We start from the raw sequence: 21,546 nt of genomic DNA, 5'->3' as shown, positions 1-21,546 counted from the left end.
ATAGAACTACAGCTTGGTGGGGCAAAAAATAAAACCACATTTTAAAAAAAATCTAGTCAGCTTCTCACCTGAAGTGAGAAAGATGTTCTTCTTTCTTTTCTAATTTTTTTAAAATAAAATTTCTTAAAATAATTGTTTGGTGAAGGGTGTTTGTTTGTTTGTCTGTTTGCTGATGGTTGATTTTGTCGTCTTTTTTTTTCCTTGTATTTTTTCTGCATTATTCTCTTCTTTTACATAGAAAAGTTACAGAAATACCCATTCTAATGTCTTCTGCTGCATTTTTATGGAGGGGATCTCGAAAAGCATATGTACCAAAACAAGTAAATAAACTAGTCTTCTATTCTTCCTATTCCTTCACAGGTTTTCTATGAGGAAAACCAGTAAATTTTCTAAATTTCTCCTTTCCTTACCTTTTGAGTGCTTTTGATGCACTCTAAAGAACAGTGTTTCTGATACTTCTCCTCTTACTTCTTGTAAACTCCTACTATCGAATTAAAACTTCCACTATTAAAATTAATTGCTATTAATTTTAGGTAGTATTTAGTTTTTCATTTGTTTTGTTTTGGTTGATTTTAAGCTTCAGAACTCACCTCATTATGAAGTTCCCATTTTGCAGGTAGGGAAATGTAAGCACAGAAGAGGATAAAATGATTTAGTCAGGATGACTCACCCAGCAAGAGAACTGGTTTTAGTATCTTCTTATTCTACTGTATTCCCATAAAAGAAACAAATGTAACAAAGGATTTCCCGGTAGTTTGTTCCTCCTTCAGAAGCCTGGGACCCCCTTCCCATCTGCTTAAGGTTTCTCCTTAAGAGCCAAAGACTGTATGAGAGTTTTACAGCTGATCATGGGCTAGGCAAGGTGATGGATGGTGCATCTACACTGGTGCCAGCTATGAGGGCACATCACCACCACCATGTGTGGGCAGTATGGCAGGGCTTTGGGTACCTCGGATAAGTTTTTCTGAAAAGACTGCTCAAAATGTAGTTTTTATTTGGCAAAATTGTTGATTCTACCTGGAACGCTTCACAGGATGAAATAACAAGACATCAGGGGAAAATAGTTGAAGATGTTGTTCCAAAAGCAACAATGTTACACTGACATTTTTTCGTTTGTAGGGGCTGATGAGAGATGGTGGACTTTCTCCTTGCTCTCTTGGATTGTGCATTTTGTAATGCTTCCTGAGTGATACAATCACCTCCTTGGCACCAGCAGTTATGGCGTGTCCTATCCCAATTTTAGTAATGACATCAGGATCAAGAAAATAGACTTTTAGAGTCAAGTTGCCTGACAACTCTTTTTTGCACTAACTCAAGTAAATGATTCACAATTTTTCTTGGTAACAGGAAATCTCATTATACAAAAAATGCCATTATGCTTTTGATTTTTTTTCTATTTGTAAACATACTTCATGTTAATAATTTTGTCCTAAGAAACTCTATAATCAGTTGTTATGATTTGTCCAGACTTTGCAATGATTTATGTTAGTTTAAACATACATTCTTTTGGTGTTTGGGGAAGGGCTTCTGGAAAGGATGAAAAAACGCAGTGCATTTTGCCTGATGGAGAATGGCAGTAGAGGAGTTGTTACAGCAGGGAGGACAGTTAATGGACAAAACCAGTAGAAAGCAATCATCTCCTCTCCCAGATTTTTACTGCAAACTGGAGCACAAATCTTATCCTATGGACTTGCTTTGTGCTTACAGATAACTCTGTAACTGACAAGAAATTTTTAGCTGGCCTTTATAGATCTACAGATATATATTTTTTGATGGCACAAGACTGAGTTGTAAATTTTAATAGAATGATTTGGTCTTGTTCTGTGAGAAGAATTTCACAGACAATTTTGTTTTGCAATACACAGTGATTTTTAACAGCTTTGGCTTGCCAGGTCACTCACATTTATTTTAAAAAGTATATTTTTTTCAGCTTCTCTTTCAAATAACTGCATATAATCTGCTTGTATGTTTATTTAATACTGGAAAAAATGCCTTATTACAAGCAATGTAAACTGGCCTTTCTGTTACTACATTCCTTCATGAGAGAAAGACTCATTTCTTTGATGAGGCATGCTTAGCTTAGCACTGTGTGTGGCATCTGAAGACTGTAGCAACCAGTGTTAGAGGTTTCTCTCATTTCTAGTTAAATTTTTTTAATAGTCCTTGAGCATTTTCAGACTTCTGTTCATTTAGATTTTTCACCAAATGAGAATTGTATAAAATGTATAGTAACTTTACACCACACAATATTTTCTTTGTTTATTAATAGGTAAAGCACTAAATTTATAGCTCTGTAGGTTTTGCTTTGTCACATTTGCTTTTAGAGTCCAAGAGTCATGTGCTCAATAGGGATCTTATAGCAACTGGTAGAAACAGCCAATACAGGGGCACAAGAAATTGTAACAAGAACATGCTTATATTACAGTAGTAGTTAATCAAAATAAGACTGTGAATGAAGTTCCAATGATCTTGAGGACGAGCAGAAGATGAAGTTAATCAAATATTCATTATAACCAAAATGGAATGTGTTCTTCTTCATTTATGTACTAATTGTTGGAAGGCAAACCTGCAATACGGCATTTGAAGTCAGATTTCTGATGGTGCCATTTACAGCTGTTAGCAGTGCTACATCAGGCTGAAATAGAAAACTGGAGATAAGCAATAGTAAATGCAAGGGTCTTCAACATGTGCTCAAATGTATACACAATAACTTGATATCCATGTTATTATGACTCAAAAGTCAAGCACAAAAGTCAAGATTGCATATGACTTTGAAACTTTAGGTTAGTCCTGTGCATAAATAATTTTATACTTTACCTATGTGGTTCTATATTATTTTTACTTCACTGAGTGCTCAAAACAAATGCAACTCAATTCATGAGATATTCAGTATATTATCATTTTCTTGCTTCTCATTATATAGTCACATGCTTTATTGACAATCTGCTGTTCAAATGTATTGTAAAAGCAGCTCTAGTGCTTTTATTAACTTTTCTGCGCTGCTCACCACTATGGCACTTCACTGCTTCTCACAGATGATTAAATTAATTTTCATCTTGCCCTTGTGATAGAAGGAATTGTATCATCCTTACTTAATAGGTACTAAACCACAGAGATTAAAATTAAAGTATTACCTAACTCAAACATTTAAAATATGTTTTACAGGAATTTGGGTTTTTTACCTGCTTGGCATGGAATGACTCTTGTATTCAGAGCATTGTTTCAATGAAACAGTGAGCAAATGATGAGGGGCTGGGTTACAAGGGAGATGTAGCACTTCTACTTGCTCCTTCTTACTCTTTTCCATTGGCATTCACTTTTGACGCTCGTAGAGAGAGAACAGTGTATCTGATGGACCTTTGATCCATCCTGAGCAGTAGCTGCCCAGAGGTTCTGAGTTAATCTTGTGAATGTTGATGGCTTAAGCATGTGGATACCTCAAGAATGAAAAATACTTAACTAGTGATGCAGGATAAAGTTGGTGTAAGTCACTACTTCAGGTGCTTTGCAGCTGGAGAAATTGTTTCCAGTTCCTGATAATAAAATCACTCTTACTTCTCGGTAGCCATTTGATCAGTACCTGTCTTCTGTGGTGAAAGACACAAATACCACACCCCAACAGGGGCTTCTTCCTCAGAGTCCTCTGAGACTCTGGGCAAGACAGGAGATTTTTTAAAAATACTACAGTAGCACTTCAGATCTTTTCAATAATGATGATACATGAGGTGACAGACTTAAGCTTGGCCTATACTTATAACCTTTTGAAATTTATGAAGAGGTTCACAGAATCAGTAAAAAACTGCAACATTTTGCAGACACTTGGCTAAACCTGACTTTGTACAACAAAATATGAGTCACTAGAGTATCTCACAAAACAGTTTCCAGAATGTCTTAGATATGAAAAAATATTATTTTCTCTGTCACTTTCTATCAACAGTTGACCCTCTTTGCCTCTTAAAAACTTGGAAAGAAAATTGCAGCACAGAATTTTGTGATTTAGCAACAAGAAAACAGAGTCCAATACTGTGGAACACCAGATATCCCTCCTAGGTAATGCTATTAGGCATTGTAATAATACATTTAGCATTAAAATAATGTCCTAAAAATCAGGAAAAACAAGACCCAAATGATTAATTATTGTAGATTATAATTTGCTTTGGACAAATGACATGAATTATCTTCAACATTACATGCACTCAGTGAATGTGATCAGGGTCTCACATAAGTGTGAGTGCATACGCATGAGATAATTCATCTCAGCAATCTTCCAAGGTTAGCTCCTGAACTTGTTATCCTTTAAATGTTGTTGCTTGTATGTGGCAAAGAACTTCCAGAACTCGAATCACTACATATGTCTTGATACATTTAGTAGAAGTTTAGGGAAGTGGAAGAGACAAAAATCTAGCCCATCTGGTAAACTAAATACAAAAATACAATATAAAATAAAAATAATTCAATATAACAAAATAGAAACTAAAAAGAAAAAATCCAATACTCAGGATTTAAAGAACTGAAATTAACTGAATTGGAAACAATTCATGAAACAATTTTGCTAAACCAAAGTAGAAAAATTTTAGAACTCTAAAGGTCTTAGTACCTTGAGATTTCACCCTTTACAAAATATATAGCTTTCCTTCAATGATAATTACTATTAACATATCCCAACACAAATTCCTGTGGAAGCAGAATTTTTTTGTGATTTATTGCCAGCAATTGCTTATTGCAATGAGAGGAATGCTACAATGGTGTGAGAAAAAAAAATTGTTTCTTTTCAAATATAATTATGCGTCCTTTACCTAAAGCTTTCATTGTCATGGGCAATCTAGAACAATAACTAAAGAAACAACTGCAATTTCTTATCTAGCTGTCTCCTGTCCACCCTCCTCTGAAGCTGGCCTTGATTTCATGTTGATATTTATGTGTGCACATTGTACGGGTGAAACAAATCATCTTCTATGTGCAAGGTCCTCATAGTTTGGCCTTTAGAGCTTCTTCTCTTTGGACCTTTCTGTACACACCCCTTATCCATTTTCTTCAATGCACAATTTTTGAAGAAAGGGTTGCTTAAGGTCAGTTGTGCAAAGATTTAATAATTATGAACTAAGTGATGCTGAGGATTGCAGGTCCTCTTGTCATAATGGTCGCACCTCCTGGCTCACTGGATCTCTTTCTAAGAAGGACCTGGGCCTCTTCTAGGCTGAGAGAGCTGAGCTTGTTCAACCTGGAGAAGAGAAGGGAGATGTAGAACAGAAGGGAGACATTAGAACACCTTCCAGTACCAAGAACACTCAAGACAGACATTTTATAAGAGACTGTAGTGACCAGAGACAAGGTAATGGCATTGAGATGAAGAAGGATTAACTTCAGATTAGGTGTTAGAAAGAAATTTCTCTTTGTGAGGATGGTAAGCCTCTGGAACAGGTTGCCCAGAAACATTATGAATGCCTCATCTCTGGAAGTGCTCAAGGTCAGGTTGGATGGAGATCAAAGAAAACTGATATGGTGGAAGGTGTATTCCTGCTCATGGCAGGTGGGCTGAAACAAGATAATTTTTTGGTCCCTTCCAAACCAAACCAGTTTATGGTTCTATCATTCTGTGCTGTATTTTCTGATATGGGAAAATAGCATGAATAAACCACGAATGCTTAGTCCTGCCACCTTCTGTCACAGGTACTCCTTGCAAAAGATTTTTGCCTACACAGGGTAGGTGTAACCATATCATCTGTGACCTAGCATTTATCACCATTGGGGCTGTATATCATGATGTTTCAGGAAGACGTTTTGCTAGGAAACTTCATAATGCATATTAGTGTTATCCCTTGGAATATTTTTACCTATTATATGGACTCTGTTTTCATCAGTACTATAGAGTATTGATTTAAATATTATAGGTCTGAGAAACCCCATTTTCCTACATTTGCTTTATCACACCAGTAATTCATAAAGAATATATAAGCAATTTAATCACTTTTGATAATGGCTTCCAACTGGATTCACAGAAAGAGGAGGCTGAGCTCTTTCAGTATACTGAATTTTCCATCTCTGGTACCATTTTGGTTCTCAACCATGTTCTGCTAATATCTTAGGGAAACTGCATTTTAACTAGGATTAGGACACATGCTTGGTGGATGGCTTGCATATTTTTATTAATTGATAAATAAGCATTTTTATATGCTTTGAAATTTTATTCTACTACATTTAAAATAAGAGAAAATTAGTGGCACTATACATTACAGTAAATTTATGCCACATGGTCACACTCGGTGCAAGTTGGTTTTGTATCCTAGCATCCAAATACTGCCCAGAAGTTAGTCGTGGAGAAAAAGAAGTTGGTATATTTGGATCAAAACTCACCCAGGAAAGAAAAACAATTTTTCTGGAACTTCAATAAACTAGGTAGAGTGATTTTTAAAAAAAACCATCTGAAGATAGTTCAGTATTTATGCCATCCAGAGGAACCTAAATAGGCTGAAAAAGTGGGTGCATGGGAATCTTATGAAGTTTAGTAAGACCAAGTGCAGTGTGCTGGACTTGGGTCAGGGCAACACCTGAGGGGATGAACAGATCAAGAATAGCTCCAGGGAGAAGGATTTGTGAGGCTGGACATGATCCAGCCATGGGCACTCACAGCCCAGAGAGCCACACGTGTCCTGGGCTGCATCCAGAGCAGTGTGGGCAGCAGGGCCAGGGAGGGGATTCTGCCCCTCTGCTCTGCTCTGCTGAGACCCCACCTGCAGTGCTGCATCAGCCCTGGGATCAGAGCACAAGGAGGACATGGAACTGCTGGAGAGAGTCCAGAGAAGGCCACAAAGATGATCAGAGGGATGGAGCACCTCTCCTATTAGGAAATACTAATAGAGTTAAGTTTGTACAGCTTGGAAAAGAGAAGGCTTTGGGGTGACCTCATTGCAATGTTCAAGAACCCAAAGGGAATTTACTGGAAGAATGGAGAGAGACTATTCACAAGAGCATGGGAATTCACAGGACAAGAGGGAATGGCTTCAAAGTGAAAGAAAGTAGGTTGTTGGGATTAGATATTAGGAAAAAGTCCTTTACTGTGGGGTTGGTGAGGCACTGGAACAGATTGCCCAAGAAAGTTGTAGATTCCCCATCCCTGGGGATCATAGAATCATAAACCCATAGGATTATGGAATGATTTAAGTGAATGGTGACACTGCAATGTGTTACTGCAATCAAATAATGACACTAGTAGAATGGAGAACCATCACTCTGTCTGAGACTGCAATCCTAGAAATGCAGGTGAAAAGTACCTGCAGCAATGGCATATGGGGGTGGCAGAGACCAGCAGGACTGGGGGGTACTTGGAGCACCCCAGGGCTTGCTGCCTAGTCTTTCTCATGTCTGGATCAAGTGGCTCTGTTTTTCAACATTCTTTTTCTCAGATTGCCCAAAATACTTCTAATTCTTCAATATTTTCTGCAGGTTTTCTCATTCAGATTTCAAGCTGCCACAGATTTTAGCAGAAGCACTGGGAAAAAGAGTTACTGTCTTGGTGTCTTTTTTTATTATCTAAAAGTAGGAATGTTAATCCCCTTAGGTCTATTAGATCAGAAGAACCATACAAAGTGACTTAAATTTAATAAGAGCATGTACAGATTGCCACATTTCTTGGAAATTATTTTTCATTTCATTTCTCTTGTGAGAAATTCTTGTTTGAATTGTTGTTATACTAAAATAAGACAGCTATTTCAGCTTCAAAGAAACATCAAAACATCAAATCTGTGTGATAGGATCTGGAATCTGGCATTCAATTTAAACATCATATTAGTAGAAAGAAGTTCACTCCCAAGACCAAGTATAGAGAACTAAACTTGCCAGATGAGGGATGATATTCTCTCTGAGGAAAAAAATAAAAGGAATAACAAAGGGAATCCCAGTACAGCTGAACGCAAGAGGCAAGTTGATGTAATAGGTGCTTTAAAAAAGTGTTTGCTGCCAAGTGGACAGACCACTGAGGTATAATTAGGAATAATGAGGTGACACTGTGGAAAGCACATCTTCAGTTGAGTACCAGGAAACAATTCAAAGCCAAAGTACCAAAGAAATTGAATAGTCTTCACAGGAAACTCCTTGCTTGGAAACTTCATAACAAAATATGAAGCAATTTGTTTTGAGAGATTGGATTTCCTGAGCTGCTTGCTAGAAAAACATGACCCAGAACATAAATAGCATAGATAATAGTTAACTCTGTTAACATGTTTGAGTTGACCAGTTCTTACAAACCAGTCTGCTTCATTGTTTTTATATCCTACACATCTCTTTCTCCATTTCCTGGGCTTTTAGTACTAAGTCTTGTAATTTTAGATCTAATATTAAGCCTTGTACACTCAAAATGCTTCTAAAAACAGTTAATGCCAAGAACAAAAGCCAAGTTCTACTGCTCAAAAAAAAAAAATCACAAAATGCCGTATGTTATTTTTTGCTTGGAATTTTGATACAGGAAAATCTACCCACATCACTTCTAAATATGGAGTTAATCATAGGGCTTGCTTTCTGAATCGCTGAACTGGAAACTCAAAGCCACAACCAGATAGTTGGCTTGAATTCTACAGTGGTACATGAAAATTCAGATTTAGATCATATGTTCCTTTTATATCATTTGGTTACAATTGACTGGAAATATTTTAAGTAATGGAAGGCAATTTTTTTTTTAATTTTGCTGCAAAGAAAATAAAAATACCAGTTCACATATAAACACTTTTTTCTTCAAATGTAGAGAGTAGGTTTTATATTCCTTCTATATCAATACAAATGTTTTTCTTTTTCTTCCCTCATTTTACTGAGGGAAGAAAAAAAAGAGGGATTTTTTTTGTTGTTTTGGATTTTTTTTTTGGTTTGGTTTTTTTTTGGTGGCTTTTTTTTGTTTGGGTGTTTTGGTTTTGGGGTTTTTGTGTTTTTTTCTTTTTTAAGTAGTCTTGGGAGAAAAGACGGAAAGAAAGGAGATCACAGATGTGGACTTTTCTGCATCACTGGGTAGACATTGTCAGTAAGGAAACATTTTGGAGGGTCTCAAACAAATAATTAGCCTGGTATTAAATATATAAGTCCACTGATTTAATTTTACTTGGTTTTTACTTGTTTTTTTTCTGATGCTGTTTTTTTTTTTTTTTTTTTTTTTTTTTTTTTTTTTTTTTCTATTCAATATCTAAAATATTCTGAGAGCCTGTGGCAGGAGCAGACTAGTGACAATTTATTTTTTTATGATAAAGAAAATTCTAAAGTTTCATCTCTCACTTAGGGATAACTATGCCTGACAAAATAAAAGGGACACCCAAGTCAGCTGGTGTCACAATTTAATGCTTTGTTTATTAATAAGCAATAAAAAGGCCCAAGTGAAATCCCAAAGACCTACCGAGCAGTCTTAGATACAGGGACAATCTGGCCTTTCTCTACAATCCTCCATACTCATGGTGCATGCCATCAGCTATGGTGACCCACTGCTTATTTAAATCTGAAGCAATCCAAGCAATAAATTCAGATTCTGCTTTTGAAGGCACTATCCATTCCTTCCCTTTCTCCAGTTGCTAAGGCTTGCTTCCTCAGAGATGGACTCCTGTCCTGGGGCACAAACAATAAATAGTTTACCCTTTCCTTGTAACCTTATCATTTTATTACCTTGCTTTTGCTCTAAATTGGATCCTGCTCAAAGGGAGATGCTGCAGGGCAGGTCTTCTCTGATAATTTCAGTGAATTACAGCTGCTACACCAAATGCACCTATTTTGTGTAATACTGGGATTGTGCTACCAGGTGAAAAAACAGGACATGACTTCTTGGAAGTGAAGACATTGAGATGAGTATATAGGTCATAGCACAGATGGCTGGAGAGATTGCTTGACACTAGGACAATGGACTCCTTTGATGGGGGGAAAAAAATTGCTCCTCTAGAACTTGTCTGTCCTTCTGTAATGCTAAAGATGGCCTTAAAAGATAAGATGTCCCCAAGAGGTTCAATTAATTTGACTCTCCCTCCCTGTAGTTTCCAAGATGAAAGTGGGAAGACACTTAAAGGGGAATAGCAGGTATACAATTTGCATTCTTGAAAAGTCTAGTAAGTTCTTCGTTTTAGGGTGAAATTTATTTCCTTCTCTCTCCTACTATTGAATATTTCTCTAAAAATAAAAACCACACAAAAAGTAAAGAAAATACTGCCCCCCCAAAAAAAAAATAATGCTGCAGGATTAGAGCTAAATTCTCAGTACTAAGGAAAACCAACAGATTTTCTATGCAGCCTTAATTATAAACTCTTGGGTATAGTGATTATGATGCCATTATTCTTTATGTAACTAACATCTAAATTTTATATACAGGCCTCCACATTTTTTCTTTTAGCAGCATAGCAGAGAGTAGGAAACCATTTTTAGGGACTCAAAAGGAAGTCCGTGGTTTCTTTCAATATGCAAAGAAGCTGTGCAGTCATTAACAATGAAGAAGTGCTGCTAAGATTCAGGATCCAGAACCTCTCTGGTTCTTGCCACAGAGTCCTAGTATTGTCTGAAGCAATTTTCTAATAATCTTCCTAATGTTTGCTTGTGGTGTTATTTGTACTTGTTGTGTTAGGAGTGCAAGGAAGATCAGCCATTAATCTTTACAAATCACTCTGTTTTGTCCCCATCTTAATACAGAGCCTGGATGACAGAAAGTGGGAAAGAAGTGCAAACAAAATTAATTGCCAAACAAGGAAAAAAAATCTGGATTTTGTCTCATGTCAAGTTTGTCAGCATTGAACACTGAATAAGGCAGGCTCTAAAGATAAACACTATCAGCTAATGCCTTAAAACATTTTGTCAAAATGCAGACACAAAAGCTGATGAATTATCGTTGGCTTTTCAGGGCTTTGGCATCTCTGAAGTTGCAGCAAAGCTCTTTGAACGTACAAAATTCTGTGATGTCTGTGCCAAATGCTCCTGTCACCAAAGGCAGTTTCAGTTTGCATGCATTATGCAAAGTGCCCCGAGCTGGCTGCAGAGCAATGGTGTAAAATTCTGTCTTTAAATTTCCACTTACTACCTGTGAAATGAAAACAAAAGAGTTTCTGTCCTCTTTAGCAACAACTTCCATGAAATGTTATTCTGTTTCTCTGTTCTTTCTAATTCACAGCATATTCTTGCTGTGTCTTGAAACTTATTGACAGTGAAAAGATAAATATGAAGCAAGCACAGATGACTTTTAGCAATTTCTGTTCAGGCAAGTTAAAGAGCCTGTCCTATTTTGTGTCTTAAACTTTTGATTTTTTCAGTATATGCAACAACAAAGAGCAAAGAACTGGTGTGGAAGTGTTCAATTCCCCATTCTGATTCTGTCTTCTTTTGATACAGTGTAGTCAGAAGTACAGTTTCTTAAAAATAAGACTTGTGATTCAGACAAAGAAACAATTTATATGATTTTCATTGTAATAACTCTTCTTTTGATATGGAATTCTACAAACTTTTGGATCTGAAAATGTTGGCAAATGTCTCAGAAAGATCTAAATACTATAACATTTCAGAAACTTTTTATTATAAATATAGGTTTCTTTAAAAAAAATTCATTATTCACACTTTCCTTTAACTGTAGAGCTGAGCACTATTTTTCTTGATGCATATTTTCAGAAAAGACATTTTCTTGGAACAACACGAGGCTGATATAAAAAACAGCTGATATATTTGGATCCTGTTTTTTACTTTTTACACCCATCTAGTGGTCGCCACACAGTACAACAGGATAAAATTTCTGCTGCAACAGCCATGTCTTGCACAAGTTTGTCCTTTCTTGGTGATGCAAACCAAAGGACCTCTCCCAGGTGGTGAAACTGCAGTTTTACCTAAGATACTTCTAAATTTTAAAAATTGACTATGTTACAATCTGACAGTGAAATAATTTGTAGAAGCCTGCCTTAGTTTCTGACTGTAAGAAATAAGACTGATAATATATTCATGTGGTGTCCACAAAAGGGGGATGAATAAAATAAAAGAAAACTGCAAATAAAACCATATTTCTTTAATCCAACTGAATACTTTTGATTCAGTTGAATATTTAAGTCCACTGTTAAAGAAATCAATTTAGTATTAACTCTTTATTCAAAATTTTCATTCTGTGAGAGGGACTTACATTAATCTTCATTTATTTATATCCAGCCTTTAACTTTAAGCTCATATATATTTGAAATGATACTGCCATTGCAGGAATTAGTCTTAACTGAGAACTGTCTTCTGTTTTACCTAAAATTGCAGGAATTATCTGCCCTCCTGCCCTCAACAGAAAAACCAAAATATACAGACTATGTATTGATTAGGAGTTTGTGTTTTCTTGAAGCTGTTTAAAGGGCATAAAAGTTATTCAGGAAACAAAATATTAATGTTAGGAAATTTGGATATGATGAGCTAAACCCTTCATTCGCATTGTGATTATTTTGTGCTCCTGCAATATTTAGGAATTCAAGCTAAAAAGACATTGATTGATAACAAGTAATAGTAGTCATGCTAGTAATAATGGCAATGTAGTTATGAACTAATGGCACTACAAGCTGCAAGGGACATTTTACTGTAGCGTTCATGGTATCTTGACCTTTCCAACATATTCTCAAATACTCTTTTGAGGAGATTTCACAGTCATCACAAAGATGCAAGAAATAGGGGAAATGAAAGGCAAAGAAGAACTCTGCACAGTCTAAGATCACCTAGAAGGCTGGTGGCAGAACTCTAATTTGTTGTCTCATGGTTTAAGCTTTCTTAGTTTGAGGTTCATAAAGCAGTAGGACATTTTAAGATACAGGCACAATCAAATCAAATAAGTCCTGGGAAGAAATGTATGTGTTTGGATTTACTGACAGGTAATTGTTCTGAAAACTACAGTGAAAAGATAATTAAATTACTGTGCTCTCCTGAAGTTTTTTAATAATATTTTCTGTACTTACTGTTTCTAAAAAGAGAAACAAACAAACCAACTACACTTCCTTTTCTACATTCAAACTGTAAGTGGTGAATACAAAGAAAATAATATAGTCTGAATGTGGCAGTAATCTTGCAGTTCTAGAAATATGTGCAAAGTAAAAATAAACAATGAAATAAATAATGAAACAGAAATCTATCCTCCGCCAGACCGTATGCATCTGTGTCAAAATAAGCAGTATATGTTTCTTTGATTAGTTCATTTAAGAAAGGAAAAAACAGTCATGGGAATCCTGTCACTTCAGCAAAGGACTGAAGAGGCAACCTCATTGAAACCTCAGGTCAATGGGAGATAAAACAAGCTGGTACAGAGTAGCATGTACCAGCGATGACACTTGTGCTAGCCTGAAGTCTAATCAACAGCTGACTTGCACTGCATGTTTTCTGCTGTCCTTAACCGTAACTGGAAACCAGTGGGTGTCCTTCAAATGAACACAATTTTCAAAATGAATACTTTATATGGGTTCAGCAAAAATGCATATTATGCCGCTAACACTTACCTATGTTTAAAAAATTATGTGAAAGATCCTGTGCTCATCCCTCATTCTTAAATGTTTTAGCAGTGTTTTGTCCCCGTTAGTATGGCAAATGAGCCTAGACAGCTAGTCTTGCTAATCCACAAATTTGTAGCCTCTCAGACTGCATACCACAAGACATCCAAACCACATACTGCAAAAAGCCTCCATACACTACCAAATGGAGCTGTTGGGCTGTCAAGCAACACAGATTGCTATGAACACATCCTCTCAGCACCACCCACCCTGTGCCAGTGTTTAATTGTTTGCAGACTCCCGTTCAAGGTCTCTGCACTGATTTTCAAAGCCCTTTGTAGAAGCATTATTGTCTATGTAAAACAGCATCTACTCTCTCCTCTTTCTTTCTGTTCCATTGCCCTTCAGCCTGTCTAGAGAAAAGTGTTCTCTAGGAATGATAAGTCTCTTTACCACTCTTCATACCAAACACAATAACCAAAAGTGCTGAATCTAAACTGTGTAGTTCAAAGACACAAATGGCTACAGAAATTCTGCCGCTTGGCCATTAACAAAGGACTCACTACTTCCATCTGTTTGTGAAACAACAATTCTAATGCAGGCACGTGTGCTCAAGCACACGCATATGCCTTAATGCCACCGCAGTACTTTGTTTACTGGGACAAGACAAAGTATGTACTTGAAATATTTTTGTAGTATTGGGTTTGGGTATGAAATAAGGAAAAAGCCCTCAGTTGTCTTAGCAGTGGGAGACAGGATAATTGGTGTCCAGCTCAGGAGAGTTGGGACCTGAAGAAGTAAATAGTGAAATATAATGTTTCCTCTGGTATAGAGCTCACGGATACTCTACATGCAGAGAAGTAGAAAACTTCCTGTATTTCTAATAGAATGGGATTTTTCTCTGCCAATTTTCTTTTACTTCAGCCTTGGGTTTTTTTTTTTTTTTTTGTTTATCAGTAATTTTAAAGTATCTCTCTTTTGTGGCTTGTGTTTTTTCCTAGAAGTGGACATGACCACGTCTTTATTTCTCTACTACTATCAAGATGCAATTAGTTATGATAACTTGTCAGAAGGTTTTTTATTATATTTTAAAATTCTTAGGTCAATTACATTAAAAAAATTATCTTCTTTTTGCAGTTTCGATGTAGACAATGGTACATCATCAGGACGAAGTCCCTTGGATCCCATGACAAGCCCTGGGTCAGGGCTAATTCTTCAAGCAAATTTTGTCCACAGCCAACGTAGGGAGTCTTTCCTTTACCGATCAGACAGTGATTATGATCTGTCTCCAAAGTCCATGTCCAGGAATTCCTCCATTGCCAGTGATATGTAAGTACCTTATAAAATACTTCTAGTCTATCATTTGTCCAATATCAAGACTTTTGCAGCCACAAGAATTTTTTTTTTAAGTCAGACTGTAATCACTTATGCTAGTGAAGTAATGGAAAATTGTTTGTTTATTTCTTTAATGAAGATTATACTTGTTCCTGCAGCTTTTTGAAGGATATCATGAGGGTGTACTTGACATATTTATGCACTCTATTAGCTTTTACAGAATAATAATGATAGTCAATAGTGGTGTACTAAAATGGTAAGGAGAGCTATTTTCCGGCTCTTATTTTCAAGAGAAACAATGCAAACTCAATTTATGCTTTTTCATAATTTTAAGAAATACATTCCATTTATTTCCAACTGGAGTCTTTTATGTTTTTGGGCAAAAGATTTACCAGCTAGAAGAAAATAATATATTTGACAGAGAAAAAATTATTTAAAATACCATCTTAACTAAAAGACAAAATTCTAACAAAAGACCGTTTTAAGCTTATTCTGTCCTCTCTCACTATTCTGTGAAGTGTGTATTTTCTGCCAGTAAGTCATGCTTTTCAAGTATGTGTGGACCCCAGGTTCCATGTGTAGTGGAAGTCATGCAACTCTCTGTTTATTAGTAAGATGCCAAAAATATTTAAATGTTCCATCTTCTAGTCACTTCTAAGTAGGAGAAATTATTCACTATTTCTTGTTTGGTTAGGGTTTTTTTGCCTAAATGGCTCCGATTTGCACAGCCAAATTGGTGTTTATGGTTCCAATATATATCAAAAATAAAGGATCAGGCTTGTCAGAATATCACAGTGAATGCTGGTTTTTAATGAGGCAAAGACCAATAGATATCAACTTTAAAAAATAAGAGTAGGCACAAAAAAAGAATAAGAGTTTTCATAAAAATGAGTGAAATTAGAGCTGATATTTAACTTAAAGTCATAAATAAACACTCCTTTTTTCAGCTTATATATTTTTTAGAACTGTCCTTTTGTTTAATTATAGCTCTTTTTCTATATAGAGTTTCAAGGTGAGAATATTTCCTGCCTTTAGAGAGGGTGAGTGTAAGGTCTATGACTCAGTTAAGATCTGTGGATTGAAATACTCAGTAAGCTTTGTGCAAAATGTGACCAGTTTTTGTTGAGACTAAATGGGTTAGAACAAGAAAAATCAGCTTGCTTTTTTATAAAAAATATGCATTTTTCTTGGGAATAGCAAATCTTCCTCTGACAGATTTTTTTTCAAGGGAGAAAATTCAAGCTTTTATTATGGCACCAGTACCAGGATAGCATTTGTAAAGATTTTTACATTCAGGAGGACAATCCAGCTGACTGCATTGCTTAGATGAGTCATTTCAATGAAAAATTCAATTAGTGCTCCATCCTTGAACTCACAATCCACTTAATTTCCTAGAATTTTGGGTAATATTTCAGCACATGGCAGTAAATTGGATAAACAATATAATTACTGAAACAGCACACATTTTCCCCCTTTTTTTCCCCTCTCTATTTTCTTTTCAAATTTTTCTGGAAACACATTTACATATAAAATTTATTTGACCTCACATCTTGATAGATTATCACAATCTCTTGTCACAGATGAACCTTTGTACTAAGAAGGTAGATATTCCTGCCAATGTTTTGGAGGGGAGCACATTAGGAAATGTAAAAGGCAAGTTGTTCTCACCATGGAATATTAATAATTTATCAATAAGCCTAATTATAATAAGCTTGGCTGTATCACAGAAATTAAATGAAAGAAAAACAGGGAATAAAATAGGGGGAAGTTAAAAAAGATAAAATAGCAAGGAATAAAAAATAAAAGTCAGAAAATTCCATATGTATGTATTCAACCATAAACTGAATGTGCTTATGGAAAAAGAACCCATTGAATTTTATTAAAATAAAGAAACAATTCTGATTTACGACTTTGCTAAATGAGGTGGAAAATGAAAGGGTTCACAGAGGAAGTGCACAAATTTTAGGTTAGTGTCAAATTATTCTACTTCCCTTTTGCATCTATATACATGCTTAAGTATTGTTTGTTTTTAAAACATGAGCAATGTATATTACAAAATATACACATCATTCAGGTAATGTAAGTCAGTTAATTGTAAACAGCAGTTTAGTCTAGATCCCCTGATTCTTCAACCAGCCTCAATATTTAACTTTATAAAGAAAAAGACAAAGCAAAAGGCATACGTCTTGTATTTGAAAGGGGTAGAACATAAAGAATTCTGGCATTTCCATTACTCTGAAATACTGAACTTGGAATAATACTTTCCAGTCAGTAGCAATGCTTCAAAATTTTAGTCAGATGTGGAATGTCATGTTAAGACAGCCAGTGGATGGCAGTGCTAAAGTGCTAAATTCATCGTGTCATTATTTATTATATATGCAGCTCCAACCAAGGTAGTAGGGAACAAGTTATGCTCAGTTGTTTGCAAACCCAAAATGAAAAGATGGGGTCTCCTACAAAGAACCTATAAAGTCAAAGATGATTACCAAGAGACAAATACAGTCAGATACTATCCCCAGGAGAAGACTCAATGCGAGTCACTATGCTCAAAAATGTTAACCTCACAGAGAAAGCAACTGGAGTTTCATTCAGGGAGTTGAGATAGAAAGTAAAGAAACAAGGGCAGAGAAAGGACAAGTGGAATGTTTTTTAAAATCAGAGAATCTAAAGTATATTTTCATGAATTAGTTATGGAAAAGAATAAAAAGACAGGATGAGTTCAAGGCTGCTTTGATGAGAGAAGTTTGGTGGTACAATTGTGGGTGCAGCTTGGAAGAAAAAGCAGTTGAGTGTAAGAAAAGAAAAGCACATAAATTGGAGTGGGGGTCAGTAACAGTCTTAATTATCCCTTGGAAGAAATAACATGGTCTTTGAGAATAATAAAAGCAGGACATGGAGAATATATACAGAGATTAGGAAAGGCTGCTAAAGTTTGTGAACTGGAGAGGTGAATAGTTTAGACAGGAAGATACAAGGTCCAAGGCAGATGAGAACAGGTGTGATTTGAAGCCTCTCTGTGGGATTTCCAGCAGAGAAAAGGATGTGCAAGAGAAAAAGTAACTGAACGAGGCAGTGACAGGTAGTGAGACAATATAAAGAATTATAATTCAGGATCTGTGATGAAAGACAGGAAAACAAGTTTAAAGGGAAGAAGAATAAAGAATGGAAAACAAAACAAAACAAAAACAAACAAACAAAAAAGTCCCAACAGCAACACAGAGGAGAAAGGAAGTAGTATCTAGATGAAGGATGTGCAAAACTGGAAAAATCGTCAGGCCTATATTTGAAGACATTAGTGAAGCAGAGAGCTGTGTGGATGTCTTGCTCAGGTGATCTTACTGCATAACGTGGACTTGTTTGAACTGTGATGGCTGCCCAGAACTTACGAATGCAGGAAAAGGTTGAAGTGATAACACTTTTTATACTCTTTCTTGTTAAGGGATCGCTGCCCTGGTTAATGGAGGAAGAAATCAAATTAGTAGAGAATTTCTGTTTTAGCAGAACTCAGGTCTCTAATCAGGTTAAAAAATAGGTTCCTAGGAAAAAAAAAAAAAAAAAAAAAAAAGCCAATAAGCTGTCCAGTGCTGCATCACAGCCCATGTTTTATGCCACTCTGAAGGGCAAAAACATGTATAATCCCCCTGTGATTCTGAAAAAGCAGACCAGAGGATAGCAGTCTAGACCAGAGGACCAAGACATTCTCAGTAGACAAGTCTGCCCAAGCTCCAGTGTGTCTTCAGAGTGTAAGAAGACATCTTCTGATCTCTCATTTAAGTCTGTTCTCCCATTTCCACAAACTCTCAGAACACAGTACAGCACAGCACAGATATCCTGGTTTCCTTAGGACTTGGCCAGCTGAACCTCACTCATAAAAAAGCAGCTGCTGGGGGAGTTTTACAGCTATTTTAGAGAAGGTCAGAATTGTTTTCTTCATCAGCTTATCACTATAAGCTCCAACTATTATTACACAAAATTTGCTGATTTCTATCAAAACTTGTTTGTATACATAAAAGGAGCAGAACCCAGCCAAGGAACTGTGGGGAACTGCAGGGTCACTGATCTGGTGATCTGCTAAATGGCCACCATACACCCATTCCGTCATCTGGACAACCTACTGCTACTCAGTCAGTAACTTCTGAAGACAGCAACATCCCTCTGCTGCTATGATAAAAGAAATATTGAGAGGATGAAGTTTTCTCCAGGACATTTTCCCTACAGTTACAGTTACAGAGGATATATTTTCTCATCCCCCAAGGCAAGCTTTTCTTTTTTTCTGAAGCAGTAAGGCCTTTTATTAATCAAATATTGTGATTATGAATCTTAAGTTATGCAGAAAAAACACATCTTTTTCATGAAAGTTGATAGCCAAGATTCTAGGACAGCAGACAAGACGTTGTTTACTGAGAGTAGTAATTGCAGTTCAGTTAAAAAAATTAGAAATATTTATCTATTCTCCAGAAAATTTGCAGCTGAAATTCCTTCCAATAATATTCTTTTCTAGGAATCTCTAATATTATTATTTCGTGATTATTACTGGCTGATAATGAACAGTTAAATTTCAAAGTCCAGCCTGCTCTAAAAAAGAAGCATTTTCTATGTGTGACTTTGTTTAGAAACAATCTTTAATTTAAAAAATAAATTCAGTTGCTTGAGACATTTATTTGTTCATGTAAATAAATGTAGTTACATCACTTTAGGAAAAACAGGCAAATATTTAGCTTCATTGTGTTTTTCTTTTTTTTTTTAAGATCTTAAAAGAAGTTCCCAGGTTGCAGCTTAAATTAATCTAAGTAATTTACAAATCACTTACAGTATCCTTTGAGCTCTAAACGAAAACAGCTGTGAAAAAAAAAATATTACTGTCTTTTGTGGTTGTTGGACACATTTTACAGGAGAAAATCAAAACAAAGAACTCAGAATGCAACTAGCTTAAAGTTGAATAATAAATTTATTTTAATTTTATTTGTTGATCAGGAAATTGGTTATGTTGGAAAACAAAAAGAAAGCATTTTTGCATGGAGAAGACTATCTGCTTTTTATTCAGGGGAGAATGTTTCTTGATGAAATGAAAATATATTTTATTTACTTTCAATTAATACAGAATCATGATTGGTTTTGTGTGAGATTGCTAAAACCTTAAAATTTTCCAAATGTAAATCTCAGTTGTTAAACACATTGCTTCCCCTTTAAATACTTTAAATGTTTTAGGTGCTTTTCTTCCCTTCTCTGGAAACAATGGATGTTTGAAGGAAAATAACAAGTGATTACTGAAGCTACAACCAAAACAGACTGAATTCCTACATCTTTTCAGTCACAGATGGCATGTTCTTAAAAATATGGTACCAAACCCAATTCTTAGCTGGGATTTTAGGTACATCATAACACCACTACTCCCTGGGCTTGCAACACTGATCAGCAGTGGAGGGGAGGGTAGACATGTGCATTTTGTGTGCCTGCAGTACTGAAGGATAGGAGCAGTGTGAAGACAGGCAGCTTTGTAAAAGGGGACTTGAATGTTTTGGGGGGATCTCTTTTGGACTGTTTTTCTGGCTCAGTAATCACCTTCGTGCACAGGTCAAATTTATTTCAAAACTTAGAAGAACATTAGCTGTCATTCCACCCTTCAGGGCACAAACTGAATGTTCTGAATTCTTTTAATGGCACTAATGCTGCGTTAGTTGTAGAGTTCAATCCCTGAAAGTGTACAGTCTGAAAATCTGATTTTTTTTCTTGTTTTTCTTGAAGTCAGCTTGTTTCTTCTTACATACATTTAGGGACCTCTGAATTTAATTAAGGGACTATTTTTTTATAAACTTTGAAACTGTGGCTGGTTGATAGCAAGCTCTCTCAGGCTGGGTTGCATTGGATGAATGCCTTGTTCTCAGCAGCTCTACTATTTTTTTTAAGGAGGGAATCTTTCAGCCTGCATCAGTAGGAGGCTGACATGGAAAGTCATGTAGTCTTATTATTCAGAAGTAACACACCCGTATCAGTTTTAAACACTTAAGCATGTGGACAGGGACAAGCAAGCAACCAAATACCTGATGATTAAAAACAGTTACAGGAAACACATTTTATTTTAATTTGCTACAGGATAAAAGTTTATGTGTGTCAGCTAATGCAATCAAAACTCACTAATGGCAACTCATTAAGTGGCACTAACTTGATTGCTTCAGTCATATATACAAAACCAATCACTAATTTTCTCAAACCTGAGAGGAAAACAGAACTACTCTGTAGTCTCTGATGCCTGTTTGTTTTCCAGGCTTGATATAGCTAAAGGATGACTTTGATTGTATGAACAGTCCAATAGTGGCACTGCTGAGTTGGGCGGGACTCCTCTGATTGAGTCCAGCATTTTTCTCATTCAAAGTCCTATCTCCTCTGGCTTAATCCAGCTTCACCTTCAACACGTAAAACAAAGCCCCGCACTGCTGTAGCTTCTTTTCCCTTGCCATTTCCTCAGTGACCCCCAGGCAGAATACCTTCTGATTTCAGAAAGAAAACCACCTGCAGCCGTGAAACACTCTGGCAAGGCCATGCTCTGTTTCCCTTCAGGACTGAGTAATTCTGTCAGACTTAATAGATGCCAGTTGCTCAGTTAGTTGCCCACCATTCTGCTGTAATCTAAATCTGCTATATAATGACAGGATTAAAGCATTGAAACTTGGTGGATGACTAGGGCAATATGATACAAATGATTTCTTAAGTTATCTGTGGTTTTTAATGTTACACATCATACTGGCATCTTGCTGTGATGGTCTACTACATC

General features: G+C 36.0%; 1 protein-coding gene across 6 annotated transcripts in view; it reads left to right on the top strand.

Annotated features, from left to right (window-relative positions):
* The window catches only part of PDE4D (phosphodiesterase 4D), a 508,545-nt gene that overhangs the window by 398,821 nt on the left and 88,178 nt on the right, over positions 1-21,546 (top strand). For all 6 annotated transcript variants that reach the window (XR_010994389.1, XR_010994388.1, XM_068176179.1 and 3 more), the window contains one exon: positions 14,577-14,768. Coding sequence is in view for 4 of the 6 variants with exons in the window: in XM_068176179.1 (XP_068032280.1) it covers positions 14,577-14,768 (192 nt within the window). In the remaining 2 variants the exon portion in view is untranslated. The remainder of the gene's footprint in view (positions 1-14,576; positions 14,769-21,546) is intronic.

The sequence above is a fragment of the Anomalospiza imberbis genome, chromosome Z, assembly GCF_031753505.1.
Source record: "Anomalospiza imberbis isolate Cuckoo-Finch-1a 21T00152 chromosome Z, ASM3175350v1, whole genome shotgun sequence".
In the NCBI taxonomy this organism is placed as follows: domain Eukaryota; kingdom Metazoa; phylum Chordata; class Aves; order Passeriformes; family Viduidae; genus Anomalospiza; species Anomalospiza imberbis.
The sequence above is the reverse complement of the archived record's forward strand: the minus strand, read 5'-3'. Positions and strand labels throughout refer to the sequence as shown.